Genomic DNA, 16,972 nt, shown 5'->3' with positions numbered 1-16,972 from the left:
TCCCAGTGTGCATTGCTTCCAAGTACGGCACAACGACGTATTGGTTTCGACGTGAACGTAAATTACGTCCAGCCCTATTCGCGAACGACTTACGCAAACAACGTAAATAATTCAAATTTCGAAGCGGGAACGACGTCCATACTTAACATTGGCTGCGCCTCCTAATAGCAGGAGCAACCTTACGCAGAAAAAGCCTTTACGCAAACGACGTAAAAAACTACCGCCGGGCGCACGTACGTTTGTGAATCGGCGTATCTAGGTAATTTGCATATTCTACGCCAAAAACAACGAAAGCACCCCTAGCAGCCAACGTAATATTGCACACAATTCTACGCCGCCGCATTCAAGTTACGTCGGCGGAGGAAGCCTATTTTTTTAGTGTATCTGCCTTTGAGAATCGGCGTAACAATACGCGGGCGCGGATTTCAAATTACGGCGGCGTATCTGGAGATACGCCGCCGTAAAAGGTACGTGAATCTACCCCAATGGGTTTTGTATGCATAATTACAACCCTCTAAGGGCATGCCCTTGCTGTGACCTCTAAATCAATTACCTAGTAAATAAACTAACATTAATCACTCTAAATAGCCTTTAATTATATCTTTCGTGACCAATATGTACTATTTACAGAAGTGCAATGTATTGGAAGTCTAGTTAATGGAAGGAAAAAGGTAATTTACAGAACAGCAGACTTCTTATATAAATGCTGGAGGAAGACAAACATACAAAATTTTACCATTCATTTAAAGTACACCTGTCATGAGTAAAATATGGGGGTGCCTAGCCTCATGAAAATGCAGATTGTCATAGACCCAGAAAAAGCATTTTGGCATATGCGTTGGAAGACAGTCAAATGTCTTTGCTCCGGGTCTTCAATACTTTCTGACTGACGCAGAAAAAAGAAAAAAAAGCTGTATCATTAATATAAGAACCAAGCAATTAGCATTTTTCGAGGAAGAGGTCAATGGCAGCCTAAATATTTTTCCTATGACAGGTTCCCCTTTAATATATCACACTGGAATATGGACAACTGTAATATGACTGGTGGTTTCGGTCATAAGGACACTATGCAATGCAAAGATATATGATGTGCTGTCATTTATAGTAGCCAATAAGGTTTTTTTTTAGCCTCTAAGAAAAAGTGGTAATTTGTCATGGGCCACTGCTCCGCCTTGATCTATATTGATACTTATTATATGACCAATCACTTTTAGAAAAGTCCATTAGCAGGACAGTACAGAAACGGTTTTCAAACTATGACATATCTAAGGTTATCTTCAGAAGAAGTAGCTCATTGGCCATACCTTTCCCAGGAGAGCACTTGGTTTTCCACTCGTATGGTCCAGATTTATCCAACAGCAAGCTAAAGCCCACTGTTGACTCTGTTGACTGACATCACAGAGCCAGTCCAGGCTCTGCAGGGATCTTGACAATAATGTCAAAATCCACTCAGATGCCTGACTGGCAGCTGGCTCAGCCTCTCAAGGTGTCGTTGAGAGCCTGAGGCAGCCATTCCTGCCAGCACCACAGTCCAGTGCTCCAGTGAGCAGTGCTTGACAGTAACCAAGCTCTGCTCAGAGCAGACCCAAGAACTGAGCAATCAGTGGTGTTTGATCACTCAGTTCTTGGTGTAGAACCAGCAGGGAATAGTTGAAGCATCAGATAGATGCTGCAGCTATCTAGGTAGTATATCGTTTTTAAAACCCACACTTCTCTTTTATGTTCTTTAGGGTTTATACCCACAAGCACTACATGCAGAAGAGCTCTGCCCAACACTTAAAGGCCCTATTTTAATTTACAGTCAAGCTCATCTGTAGGGACAATGAATCTCTCCATGCACCATTCAGAAGATATTCACATCAGCAATAGCCAATAACGTCACCTGCATTCAGGTCACACCGTTAAATGCACAGCATCTTGCCACAGCCAGAACACTGGCACACAAACGTGGGAGTGACGTCATTGCGGCCCCCAGCCATTCAGATAGACAAAGCCCATGAACTTAGGAGGAAGACTAAGTGAAGATGAAAGCGAAAGGGTGAACAATGACAGCACTGCACTAGAGGGCTCCATGTGTAGGTACGTAAGCCATAATGTGCCAGTATGTGGTGCATAATAGCACCGTATGGCTTGCTATGGGTGGCTTACTACCATTTTAAACCATCCCGCAAGGAGAAAGAAATATTTCAGAATGGGCCAAGATCATTAGATGCCATCTAGACCCTGAAGACAACTTTATAACATGGAGGTGCTTTGGCTCTAAGCTACCTAATCCTGCTCAGTATACCCACTGGCCCTAGCTTCAGGGCCCTACACTTCATTCAAAAACTTCCTGTCCTCGGCTCATTAATTTTAATGGCAGAGGACTACATGAAGTCTCAGCAGTGCTGAGACTGACAGCTTATTGTTTGGCATGTGCGGTCATAGAAACTTAGAATTAAATATGTATTTATAGTAGCAACTTCTCGCAACACATCTGTTAGATTAGGACTCAAACATTTCTCAGTCATTGACTTTCCCCATGGTAATTAATACATTGAGGGGCCTTGAATCACAAAGTAGCTCCAATTTGTTAGAGGAAGTCATGTGACTTTTTTAATTTGATTGGTTTAAGATGTTCTACAGGAAAAACAGTATGGGGCAGATCCACAAAAGAATTACGCCGGCGTATCTATTGATACGCCGCGTAATTTTAAAGTTCCTGCGTCGTATCTTTGGGATACGGCATCTGGGATCGGTCCGACAGGCGTACGTCTTAGTACGCCGTCGGATCTTAGGTGCATTTTTTCCACCGGCCGCTAGGTGGCGGTTCCGCCGAATTCCGCGTCGAGTATGCAAATTAGCTAGTTACGGCGATCCACGAACGTACGTCCGGCGCATTTTTTTACGTCGTTCGGCTTTTTCCGGCGTATAGTTAAAGCTGCTATATGGTGGCGTACTCAATGTTAAATATGGCCGTCGTTCCCACGTCGAAATTTAAATTTTTTACATCGTTTGCGTAAGTCGTTCGCGAATAGGGATTTGCGTAGAATGACGTCACCGTTGTAAGCATTGGCTTGTTCCGGTTTAATTTCAAGCATGCGCACTGGGATACCCCCACGGACGGCGCATGCGCCGTTAAAAAAAACGTTGTTTACGTCGGGTCACAACGTATTTGCATAAAACACGCCTCCATCACAGCCATTTGAATTCCGCACCCTTACGCCGCCAAAGATACACTACGCCGCTGTAACTTGCGGCTCGAATTCTTTGAGGATTCGAAAAAAAAAGTTACGACGGCGTAGTGTATCTTAGATACGCTACGCCCGGCGGAGAGAAGCACCGCTGTACGTGGATCTGCCCCTATATATTTAGAGTTGCCCAAAGGTACAGTTGGAACCCTTGAGAAAAATAACTGTACCCTCAGAAAAGGGAGTCTTCAGTGTATGTTTAAAGCATGGTTCACAGTGCCAAAACCGAAGGGAGACAGAATTCCATCAATGCAGCCTTGTGAAAAAAAAAATCAAATGTATAAACAGCTACATGGCCACGCTGTCCGTTCATTTATTTCCAATGTATCGGTGATTTGGGAAATGTCTCAGTGCTCATCAGGTTATCACAAGCTTCCATTCCTCTAGGAACGCGGAGTTGATTACTAGGTTGTCTGTTTGGAAGCATGTCCTCATAGCTGACAGCTCTGAATTCCGAATTCTGCGGCCGCAGTAAATTGCGTATCTCAATAGTTCCTGGTACACGGGAGAGATTTCAAACAGGGTTCAGCGAGAACCAGACAGGCATACAATATGGAGGCTTGAGGTGTCAGCCTCACCACTGCCAAGGTGCACAACTCTAGGAAGGGTGAGCAACCGATACATTTAGACACAGTAACATTGTCCGTACAAACTCAATATTTTTTTCATATATTAACAGAACCCTTTCCAATCTTGCAAAAAATAAATATAATAATAATACCTAAACAGATGACCATGGAGCCATTTAAACTCCTGGGGGCCTAGGTTGTACTTAAGCTATGAGCCCCCAGCATTAGTGGGTATTATGGTCTCCTTTCACAGTGAGGATTCCGGCTTAGAGTTTAAAATGTCTCATGTTTGCATAGATTTTGCTTGGTATCTCCTGTTCATTCCTTTAATCCTGAAGTATACCTGCTAGTTATTAAGATTAGCCATAATGTGTGTGAAGCATGTGGTAGGGTCAACGCCATTACAGGCAGAGAATACTGTGAATGCTGTCTGTATACTTAAAACACAGCGATTTTCTTAAATATCATAAAAAAAGAAATACTTAGTTGTTAGTTGTAATGAAACTTTTATAATCCCCCAATTAAAATATAGTTCATTACCACAGCACATGGAATACGTGATAAGACTGTCTTCACTAATTCATTGAAAAATGATTCCCAGTCCATCACCCAAACCTCATTTTCTTTCACAGGAACATAATTGGACCACTGGTCATCAGTATAAAAAGGGTCTGCCCTCATCAAATCCTACAAAGTGCCTGCCTTAAAATATGCTGTAAAGAAGAAAAAAAGAAAAGAAAAGGAGGGGTAATGAGAGAAAAGGAGGGGTAATGAGAGAAACGGCAGGGGATTTGCATATGTGGTCATCATTTGGCAGAGAAAAGCTTTCTCACCCCTTGATAGAACATTTGCAGAAAGTATTCACCCCATGTACTTAGAAAAAAAGATAACATATATTGTGAATATGATACAGGAGGCAAATTAAACTTGACAGGGATAGGTGTGGAATTTTTTTACATTTTGTCTAAAGTTAGAATTTAAAGAATGAGAGTGTTGTAGCTCTATCAACACAGCAAAAAGGAATTAACACATAAGACATTTTTTTTTAATAAAATTTGAAAGTAAAAAAAATGTAAGAATAAACATTTCATAGCTCTATCAAAACAGCAAGAACAATTAAGATATAGGCAATTTTTTTATTTTATTTAAAATTTGAAAGTAAAAAATTAAACTTGTGGTAGCTCTATCAAATAAAACCATCCAAACATGACACTTCATGCGAATAAATAGAAATAAATGGAAATAAATCTTCTCCCGAGATCTTGCACACAAGACAGAAACAGGTGAATGCAATCCCTCCACCACAGACAGTTCAAGCCTCTCACCGCATATATACTCGACCTGAGTAGGTGAGGATATGCAAATCAATAGGGCCGTGGATCTCACTCCACACATGAAGGAAAAAACAGAAAGGACAATCTAGTGCTCTGCGTTTGGAACAATTTATTAATCCCAAAACAAATTAAAATAAATACTCACAAAAACAGCACTCTGAGAACAAGTGCAGGTTATAATGGCATACAGGTTGTTTCAAACCCTAAAGATGGCCGCGGGCGACGTCCAGCGTAATTTCCCCCCTTACGCGGTACGTCCTGTCAGCGTGGGGACGGATTCCGTACCCATGCTAAAGAAGTCACTGCCCACGGGACGTAAGGTGTACGGGGGGAGGAGTTACGTTGGACGTAATAAATTGTTTCAAATGGAGAGCACTAGATTGTCCTAAATCGTGATGGACGCCGGTCCCGGGACTGCTGTCACTCTACCCAGTAGACAGCTACTCTGGCTATGAACCTCCAGCTCCAGGTGCATCTGTTTGCACTTTGTATCTATGCACTATGTTAGTGCCCTTGCTTTCTCTCAACTACCATGTTGTCTAAATACAAGCTCTGGCTGGGTCCCTTTCCCGGGGACCCCGTAACTCTGTCACTTACCAGTACAGATTTTAGTCCATTCACCCATACGTCCCCCCTCCCAGTCGCAATTGGAGACCTCACCTGGTCCCTTCTGCCCCTGCAGATGATGGGGGTCGTAGATTGTTCTCCTGACTAAACGGCTACAAGCCGCGAAACTAGTAGAGACACCCTCAGTGACCCCTATTCCCACTGTGACCTTCCCCCTCTTGGGGGTTGAATACTGTGGTGACACATATGGATCGTCACTATTTTAAATTGTATTGTCTGTATGCTTTATGTTTATACTAATAAAAAAAATGTATATACCTTACATGTGCATTTTATAATTGCTTACTGTACCGCAATAGTCCAATTCCCCCCCCCCCCTTTTTTGGTTTTTGGCTTGGGATCCAAATGCCTATCTCTATTCTACTCAGAATCCTGGATGATGGTACTTTTAATTAATTTTACTTTACATGTACCTTTTAGATGCCAACTTTATATCATGCCAGTACGGAGTTTAAAGCAGCACCCACCGGCAGCAGCAATAATGAGAAGGTCACACTAATGATTTTCTACTTGTACATTACATGAAATACGATGGGATAACCATTCCACCGGAGTCCCAAAGAACCCTGAGCATCTAGAGCTTCTCTCAACCCACTGGCCTCTACTCTAAAGCTGAAATATCAGCTTTGGGTGACATTATCCTTTAAGGCCTACACACATCAAATGATTACTATAATTGCACCAAGAACCTTATACAAGTGTTTTTAAGTTACTACCGTTATAGGATATATATCACGTATGTCCCTCAGGACTTGATAGAATGTGGTTCTTGTAGAATGCCACGACCGTATATTCCCCACCAGAATACACCTGACAGATATCTCCTTCTTCTGTCAAAATCTATCACAACAATGACGATGCAACAATGAAGTTATTTGAGATCAAGACATTTAATGACAACAGAGCTGCTTTAAGATGTATTTATCGTGGCAAAACACCCCATCCATTAGATAAATTAGTATTCATGATCGCGGCTCCAGACTTGCCTAGGGTATGCTACTCTAATATTGACTTGAGGGCTTCTCGCATAGCCTGGATCACAGTTCAATTGTAATCTTAAACACCAAAAAAAATTACACTGATTTGTATTGTACACAATATATATCCATCACTGAAAAATCATTACTTATTACAAATATTTTTAGTACAGTATAAGAATGCTCAAAACACTCCTCACAAGGTACGGATTCCAAGACCTAGTAATTTGTTCAGACAAGGGCCAAAGTCAGAGAACTGGTGCATAGCTAAATTTGGGTGGGTACGTCTAACAGCCAACTGCCTAGCCCAGCCATTCTCAACCAGGGCTCTGTGGAACCCTAAGGTTCCTCCAGAGATTGCTAAGGGTTCTTCGAGCTGTGGCGTATCGACCTCTCATCTGATGGTGCCTGGAATGCATAGTTTTGGGGCCAAGGTTTTGGGGCCAATGCTATTTGAAAGAGCTGGTGACATGTCACCAATGGCCTTTTTAGCTGACTGTAATGGGGGCATTCTTCTCACTAGATACCAATGTAAGGTGACATTCTTCCCCCTGACCACCAATGTAAGAGGCATTCTTCCCACAGACCACCAGGTAAACAATCCACCCACTAACCACTAAGATAATGAGACATTCTTCCCCCTGACCACGAATGTAAGGAACATTCTTCTCACAGACCACCAGGTAAACATTCTTTTTTTTCACAAGAAATCCAGGTAAACATTCTACCCAGTAACCACCGATGTAAGCAGACATTCTTCCGACTGACCACCAATATAGAGAGAATTCTACCCATTGACCACCAATGTAAGGAGACATTCTTTCCACTGACAACCAATATAGGCAAATGCTCTACCCACTGACCACCAATATAGGGAAATGTTCTACCCACTGACCAGCAATGTAAGGAGACATTCTTCTCACCAACTACCAATGTAAGGGGCATTCTTCCCACTGAGTACCAATGTAAGGGGCATTCTTCCCACTGAGTACCAATGTAAGGGGCATTCTTCCCACTGAGTACCAATGTAAGGGGCATTCTTCCCACTGAGTACCAATGTAAGGGGCATTCTTCCCACTGAGTACCAATGTAAGGGGCATTCTTCCCACTGAATACCATCGTAAGGGGCATTCTTCCCACTGAATACCAATGTAAGGGGCATTCTTCCCACTGAATACCAATGTAAGGGGCATTTCTTCCCACTGAGTACCAATGTAAGGGTCATTCTTCCCACTGAGTACCAATGTAAGGGGCATTCTTCCCACTGAGTACCAATGTAAGGGGCATTCTTCCCACTGAGTACCAATGTAAGGGGCATTCTTCCCACTGAGTACCAATGTAAGGGGCATTCTTCCCACTGAGTACCAATGTAAGGGGCATTCTTTCCACTGAGTACCAATGTAAGGGGCATTCTTCCATCGATCCTCAATGATATGTTTCTGCTTGGGTTCCCCTAGACCTGAAAACTATTTCAAGGGTTCCTCTGAGGTAAACTAGTCGAGAAAAGCTGGTATAGCCTCGACCGGAGAAAAAGTACACAAAATCTGCTATGGGCAGCAGTTCCCCTTTTCTTGTAACCTATTTACATAAATCAGCCCCTTTGGATGATGTATCAAAATGTTCCAGTGTTTCTTTAGCTAAATAGATACAAACACTCAACAAAATATCTTCTACAATATATTACTATTCTGTACAAACAAAACAAATACAATGTTTTAATACAAAAAGGTTAAAGTGACACTAAACAATATTATTATTCTGTAAAAATAACCAATACACAACCACTACTTAAAGGGAAACTTCACTCTTCAAATCAATGATTATTTGTAATCCTTATGCTGCTATCATTAGTATATAGATAGGAAAGTATATCATATTTACTAGTTTTTAACTTCGTTATTAACATTTCTTCAGTTACGTTATGGTTTCTTGCCTAGGAAAATGATCTTGTACATCCCAGGAGTCTTCGGAAAGGGAGGAGAGGAGAAGGGGTTTTCTCAGCTAAGCACACCCTCCTGCATGCATGCTTGAGCTAAGGGCAGGTGGATTCCAGGAAGAAAAAGCTACATGAATCATTTTCCCTTAGTCAAGATGGTCATGGCAAGAAATGCTGGGGGGGGGGGGGGGCATTTCTAAACAAAGTAAAGCATAGAGACATGGATGGATGGGGGAGTTTGCGCTGAATAATACAAATGAAATAAATAGTGTTTTTGGTTTGTGGTGCTCATCTGCAGTGAAGATCCGCTTTAATTAACCCGTAACCAATTTTGTTATGAAATTGTTTCTTACGGTGTTTATCTGGCTACGGATAGCATGAGCTTCCGAACCTCTCATTCCCCCCTAACTTCCATTTGTTTGGAATGGGCAGTGTAGGCTAGTTGCCCGTCTTTATGCGCATTATAAATCCCATAGTCATAGTCCCCGATTCATCTTGGGCGTGACCAAGAGAGGGCGGCTACAGCCTACAGTCCTACATACAGTGGAACCATGGAGTATAAAAAAGGAATTTGGAGATTTGGAGGAGGCTGAGAACAGTAGAGGGACTTATTTTAGTTAAAAAAAAATTCCCATTCATGTTTTCTTAACTAGAGTTTAATGTAACTTCAAGGATGAACCTTCAGTAACCCTCGGCAACCGATCATCAATCATTGCTCCTTGCCCGGGCTGATATAATAATATATGGGCACTGAAATAATTCTGCTCAGGTCATAGAAGTGTATTGTACTCAGATCAGCGGAAGGCAAAATGTGATGGGTTACTATGGCTTACGGCACTTGGCCCATCTCTCGTTTTAAATGTGATTTTAATAAACCTTCTCCATATATCTCTCTTCCGTACAAGCTGCCCCCATTACCAAGCTAAAAAAAAATAAAGGATCTCCCACCATCCGCTCGATGGAATGTGGAGTTAGGAACACAAGCAGCTCCCACCATGCACAGAAAAAAATGAATGTTGACAATGGACTTTCTGTTAATCTGGCCCGCTAATTATCCTGGCACGAGTCCCACACAGAGCATTTCAAATATTTTCAATGCCCGTGCCTACTGCAGAGTGGTGGGACTCCCAATCCCCTCTCTTTTGCCTTTTCCATAAATTATAAGCACAGAAATTGTTTTTCCTTCCACCAAAGGGAGAAGAAGCCACAGAAAGGAAACACAAGGACGAATTAGTTCAGCTGGCTTGTTAAGAGTTCCTTGCGGCAGATGGTGGAAGGGTTAAGGATTGGGACCTCTAATGGAAAAGGGGGGTTTACAAAGGAAAGAGATAAACATAATTAACCTTCATCCTTTAGTAAGACTACAAAACCCAGCACCACTTGCCAGCCACTGCTAAACCAAGCCAGGGCTCAACTAGATGGTTCATCAGTTGGGTGGAGCCACAAATGGTTGGGGTGCAACCAAAAATGCCAGCATAACCAGATGAAGTTTGGTGGAAACGATTCATTGCTCAGCATGAAACTACAAATCCCAGCATGACCTATCATCCTTTAACACTATGAATGCTGCAGAAGAAGACATTTCCACCCGTCTGGCATGTTAGGAAAAGATGAGCAAGTCTTAGGTGGACACCAGCTCCGGTGGAACTACAAATCCCAATGGACTTTGGTAAAAAAAGATCAAAGGCTGGTCATGTGATGGGTAAAAACTACAAAACCCAACATGCCTTGGCACGCTGAGATCTGTAGCTCGACCACAGCTTCCAAGCTCCATCCAGCCTTGGATCCAAGGGTTAACCAACATTAACGTTCCGCTAGGACGCTGCCAGCGCTGCTGTATAAACGCTTCATTACAGTCTCTGCAAAGTACAGGTGGCAGTTTGTTCTGTATACCAGAAGAGGGTGTGTTTGCATACATTAAGAGGTCTGCTACAGCACCCCCCCCCCCCCCTTTCCATACATCCAAACCAAAACATCTCACGCGACCCTTCTCAAAGGCTGTACTGCTTATCAATAGCACCATACCCAAAGCTGGTAACAACCCCCAGCAATTACTGACCCATAAATCGCCACAGCTGCGTAACCCTAACCTGCCCTGGAACCATACCACCATCCCCTGACATCCCCTGTGCTCATAAAGAGGTCACAGCTCCACTACATCCATCGCCCTGCATTCCCATCATTGTCCAGCACAGGCACAATGCACAGACATGACAATCCCATTGTCTTCAGCAGGACCTGTTCACGCCAACACATTGGGGGGGCTACAAAACGTCCGGCTGCTACATTCTGCCTGCGCTGACCTGGATTTAGCCATTCCTGGTCTTCTTTCACAAACACACAACTTGTCCAAAATTGTATGTCAACACAACGCGCGTTAATGTGTGCGTGACGCCGCAAATGAGCCCTTAGGATGACTTGTGGCTATGAATCCTATGGAGGTACGACACAGATACACTGCGTGCTCGCCGATGGACTGTTTATAAGATGTACAGTATACGTGTGTGTGTATATATATATATATATACACACACACACACATATATAGATGCATCTATATACAGATATATATAAAGATACACACATCTATATCAATAAATATATATAAAGATGAAGGCATATATATATATATATATATATATATATATATATATATATATATATATATATATATATATATATATAGTGTGTGTGTTTTTTTTACATCACATGTAGTGTATATACATGGCCACATGTCCATGTCTCTATAAGCGTATATACACACACTATACATATACTGTATTCTACACCTCCTATACGTATACTGTACTCTGTACCTCCTATACTGTATTCTATACACCCCATGCATATATTGTAATGTATACCTCATATACTGTATTATATATTAACTATACATATATTGTATTATATACACCTTGTACATATGTACTATATTCTATACTGTATCCTATAACCCCTATATATATATATATATATATATATATATATATACACACACACACAATAATTGTATTCTATACCCTCTATATTGAAATAGATATGTATATATTGTTTTTTATAACCTTATACATACATATAGTCTACTCTACCCCACCTATATATATATACTGTATCCTATACCCCCTATATATACATATATTGTATTCTATACCCTCTATATTGTAATATATATATATATATATATATATATATATATATATATATATATATATATATATATATATATATATATATATATATATATATATATATATATATATATCCTTTTTTTTTACTTATATATACACATATATTTTATCCCACCTATATACTGTATTTTTTACTCCCATATATACATATATTGTATTCTATACCCGTTGTATTGTATTCTATATATTTATTTATATTTTTTCACCCATATACTATATCCCACCTATGCACATATACTGTATTGTATACTCCCTATATACACATATATTGTATTCTATAAATATATTTATATTTTTTCCTTCTTTTTTTTACCCTTACATATACATATATTCTATTCTCTACCCCCCTATATATAAGTATACATTATTTTATACTCCCTATATATATTCTATTCTCTACCCCCTATATGTACATACAGTATATCCTACACCACAGATATACATATATTGTATACTATACTCCCTATATATACATATACTGTATTCTCTACCTCCTGTATTGTACTCTATGCCCATATATATATATATATATATACACATACACAGAGACTTTATTCTCCCCCCTATATTATATATATATATATAGATGTCCCGTATACAGTGTATATATGATGACAGTGAGCCCCCCTCTCCCATAGTGATGATGAGGATGGTAGGTTGGACTCACGGTCATAGTTGGACACATTGGCCCCTGATAATCCGATGACAGCCAGGAGGAGGAGGAAGGTAGGTAGGTACATGTCGGTAGGTGTGCAGACAATAGTCCGGTACGATCCTCGGTGGTGATGATGATAAGTGAAGTCGGTGCTCAGTGATCAGACTGGGGGGGGATCGGCCAGCTTCTCTCCGGGGAGGACTCGCACTGCATTCAGAAGAAATAGAAGAATGACAATGGGGAAGAGCGGATTATTCCAGGAAGGAGGAGATCGGAGAGGATCGGAGGAGATCGGAGGGGATCGGGGTTCTCCCCTATCAGGACACAGCTGAACTAGTGACAGAGCAGATATGATGCAGCAGTAGAGGGAATTAAATAGGGGAGCAGGACTGGTCCATGAGGGCGGGGGGGAGCGGAGGATGCGGGCTCTGGGAAAGGCTGGCAGATGGTGCACGGCTCTCCTCCGATCTGCCTCCTGCCCCCCTCTAGGTGGGGATTGGTGGTGCGGTCTGCTCTGATCCCCCTGAGATGTGGAGGGGAGGGAAGGAGAGGGGGGGAGTCGATGTAAGGAAGGTGGGGGGGGGGGGAGATTTTTTTTTTCTGTGTCTCTGGAAAGTGGATGAGATGTAATTCAGTGGCGGAACATCTGTGCAGACATCACCCTGTGTGTGTTCCCTGCAGAGTGATCTACACCTGACTCCTACAGCTAGGACACCAGAGGGCACCTGTGATTGGCTCATCCCCATCATACCTCTAGAAATAGAATGTCAGCTCTACATCCCAGGTCACCCCGATCATCTCCATAAACCTGCTTTGTAAAATAGATTGCAGAACATCAGTAATGTCCTGACGGGGCATACTGTGTACCAGAGGTCTCCAAACAGCGGCACGTGGGCAAATGAGGCTCTTTGATAGCCTTTATCTGGTCCTTGGGGCACTTTTCTTCCCACTGACACCATCAATGGGACACTATTCCTCCAACATGACACCATCAATGGGACACTATTCCTCCAACATGACACCATCAATTGGACACTATTCCCCCAACATGACACCATCAATGGGACACTATTCCTCCAACATGACACCATCAATGGGACACTATTCCTCCAACATGACACCATCAATGGGACACTATTCCTCGAACACGACACCAACAATGGGACACTATTCCTCCAACATGACACCAACAATGGGACACTATTCCTCCAACATGACACCAACAATGGGACACTTTTCCTCCAACATGACACTATCAATGGGACACTATTCCTCCAACATGACACCATCAATGGGACACTATTCCTCCAACATGACACCATCAATGGGACACTATTCCTCCAACATGACACCATCAATGGGACACCATTCCTCCAACATGACACCATCAATGGGACACTATTCCTCCAACATGACACCAACAATGGGACGGTATTCCCACAACATGACACCAATAATTGGGACACTATTTCCCCAACATGACACCAACAATGGGACATTATTCCCCCCAACATGACACCAACAATGGGACACTATTCCCCCAACACGACACCAACAACGAGACACTATTCCCCAACATGACACCAACCATGGGACACTATTCCCCCAACATGACACCAACCATGGGACACTATTCCCCCAACATGACACCAACCATGGGACATTATTCCCCCAACATGACACCAACCATGGGACATTATTCCCCCAACATGACACCAACCATGGGACACTATTCCCCCAACATGACACCAACCATGGGACACTATTTCTCCAACATGACACCAACCATGGGACACTATTTCTTCAACATGACACCAACCATGGGACACTATTCCCCCAACATGACACCAACCATGGGACACTATTCCCCCAACATGACACCAACCATGGGACACTATTCCCCCAACATGACACCAACCAGGGGACACTATTCCCCAACATGACACCAACCATGGGACACTATTCCCCCAACATGACACCAACCATGGGACACTATTCCCACCAACATGACACCAACAAAGGGGCACTATTCCCCCCAACATGACACCAACCATGGCACACTAGTCCCCCAACATGACACCAACCATAGGACATTATTCCCTCAACATGACACCAACAATCCCGTTACAGACACTATCCCCCCAACATTACACCAACAATTGAACACTATTCCTCCAACATGACATCAACCATGGGACACTATTCCCTTAACATGACACCAACAATCCCATTACAGACACTATCCCCCCAACATTACACCAACAATTGAACACTATTCCTCCAACATGACACCAACCATGGGACACTATTACCCCAACATGACTCCAACCATGGGACACTGTTCCCCCAACACGACACCAACGATGGTGCTATGTAATTTTTTTACTCCCACTGAACCCAAGGGCTCAGGCATTGTTTATTCCCACTGAATCCAAGATATCTTCTACCCCCCACTGGCCACAATCCAGCCTGCCTAAAGTCTGAAGGATATTAAACTGGCCATTGGGGGGGGGGGGGGTGGCAGACTGTGTTCAGTGGAATAAAAAAATTCCCCAACGTCAGAGGAACTAAGCAATGTCTCATAGTTGATGTGAGTTGGAGTAATGGTGCCCCATCATTGGTGCCAGTGGAAGAAATAGTGCCCCAAGGGCTAGAGAGAAAGGCAGGCAGAGGGCCACACTTTGGGGACCTTTTCTTTATAGCCATAATGCCCAACCTGTGGCCCTTATTTACTGTGCAACCATTGGGCTAAGAGGTTACTTGATAATGGTATTTTATTAGAGTTCAGTTACTGATATCTGTTACCTCCTAAAGCTTTTTTTGGGGTGGCCCAAGGGCTGCATATGACCCTTTGCCTTTGGCACTTGTTGTGGGGGCCCCATGGGCTGCACAGTAAGCAGGGATAAGAGGTCACTTGCTTATCTTGATATTCACATAAAGTTGTGCAGTCAATGATTTCAGTAGGCTCCTGGGGGGCAGATCCTCAAAGATCTGCACCGGCGCAGCGTATCTGAGATACGATACGCCGCCGTAACTTACCTGGCTTTGGTTTGAATCCAGAAAGTGTATTTCTCGCGGCGTAAGAGCGCGGAATTCAAATGCGGCGAGTAGGGGGCGTGTTTCATTTAAATGAAGTGCGTCCCCGCGCCGAACGAACTGCGCATGCCCTGTCCATCAAAACTCCCAGGGTGCATTGCTCCAAATGACGTTGCAAGGACGTCATTGTTTTCGTCGTAAATGGCATCCAGCCCCATTCACGAACGACTTACGCAAACGATGTAACATTTTCAAAATTATACGCGGGAACGACGGCCATACTTAACATTGAGTACACCACCAGATAGCAGCTTTAACTATACGCCGGAAAAAGCCGAACGGAAACGACGTAAAAGAATGCGACGGCCGCTCGTACGTTCGTGGATCGTCGGAAAAGGCTAATTTGCATACTCAACGCGGATTACGACGTGAACGCCACCCAGCGGCCGCCGGAAAATTGCATCTTAGATCCGACGGCGTACGTCTGTCGGATCCAACACAGATGCCGTCGTATCTTGTTTGGTGGATACCAAAACAAAGATACGACGCGCAAAATTTGAAATTACGCGGCGTATCAATAGATACGCCGGCGTAATTTCTTTCGAGGATCTGGCCCCTAGTGTCCACTTTTTGGCCCAGAGGCTGCATGCAGTCCTTCACCCCTTCTGTGCGGCCCCTGCACTAAATAGGGCCTTGGGCTAAAAATTAGGCTTCAAGGCCTACAGAGATCAGTAACTGGACTTTGATAACTTCTACATGAATATTAACTTAGGCAAGTAACTTCCCTGCTTAATTCAGAAGCCCTAAGAAGTTATCAGAGTTCAGTACCGGGCCGAATCTGACACTTCTCTCATATATGTAAAAATCTGTGAGAAAACTTCCAAACATTGGGGTAGATTCAGGTAGGGCTGCACACTCTTACGGAGGCGCAGCGTTCCGTTTTTACGCTACGCCTCCGTAAATTCATTCACGAAGCAGTAGCTCCGTAATTTGCGGGGGCGTTCCATAAAAGTGGCCGGCGTAAGCGCGCTTAATTTAAATGATCCCGTAGGGGGCGTGGATCATTTAAATTAGGCGCGTTCCCGCGCCGAACGTACTGCGCATGCTCCGTCTGGAAACTTTCCCGACGTGCATTGCGGTAAATGACGTCGCAAGGACGTCATTTGCTTCAACGTGAACGTAAATGGCGTCCAGCGCCATTCACGATTCACTTACGCAAACGACGTCATTTTCAAAAATCGCGACGCGGGAACGACGGGTATACTTAGCATTGGCTGCGCCTGCTAATAGCAGGGGCAGCCTTACGCAGAAACCGACGAACGCAAACGACGTAAAATTCGAACGCAGGGCGCGCGTACGGTTGTGAATCGGCGTGAGTATGCAATTTGCATACTCTACGCTGACCACTACGGGAACGCCA

At 43.2% G+C, this 16,972-nt stretch overlaps 1 protein-coding gene across 6 annotated transcripts in view; it reads right to left on the bottom strand.

The window, feature by feature from the left end:
• Nucleotides 1-12,979, bottom strand: part of CADM3 (cell adhesion molecule 3) — a 620,371-nt gene extending 607,392 nt beyond the window's left edge. For 2 of the 6 annotated variants that reach the window (XM_040333867.1, XM_040333868.1), the window contains exon 1: nucleotides 12,529-12,975. In XM_040333867.1, coding sequence (XP_040189801.1) covers nucleotides 12,529-12,601 — 73 coding nt within the window. In that variant the 5' untranslated portion in view covers nucleotides 12,602-12,975. Of the gene's footprint in view, nucleotides 1-12,528 lie in introns of all 6 variants that reach the window. The other 4 variants (XM_040333870.1, XM_040333865.1, XM_040333866.1 and 1 more) reach the window with 4 other exon arrangements.
• Nucleotides 12,980-16,972: the final 3,993 nt, after the last annotated feature.

This window comes from Rana temporaria, chromosome 13, assembly GCF_905171775.1.
Source record: "Rana temporaria chromosome 13, aRanTem1.1, whole genome shotgun sequence".
NCBI lineage: Eukaryota > Metazoa > Chordata > Amphibia > Anura > Ranidae > Rana > Rana temporaria.
Note: the sequence above shows the minus strand (reverse complement) of the source record. Positions and strands in the feature narration are given on the sequence as shown.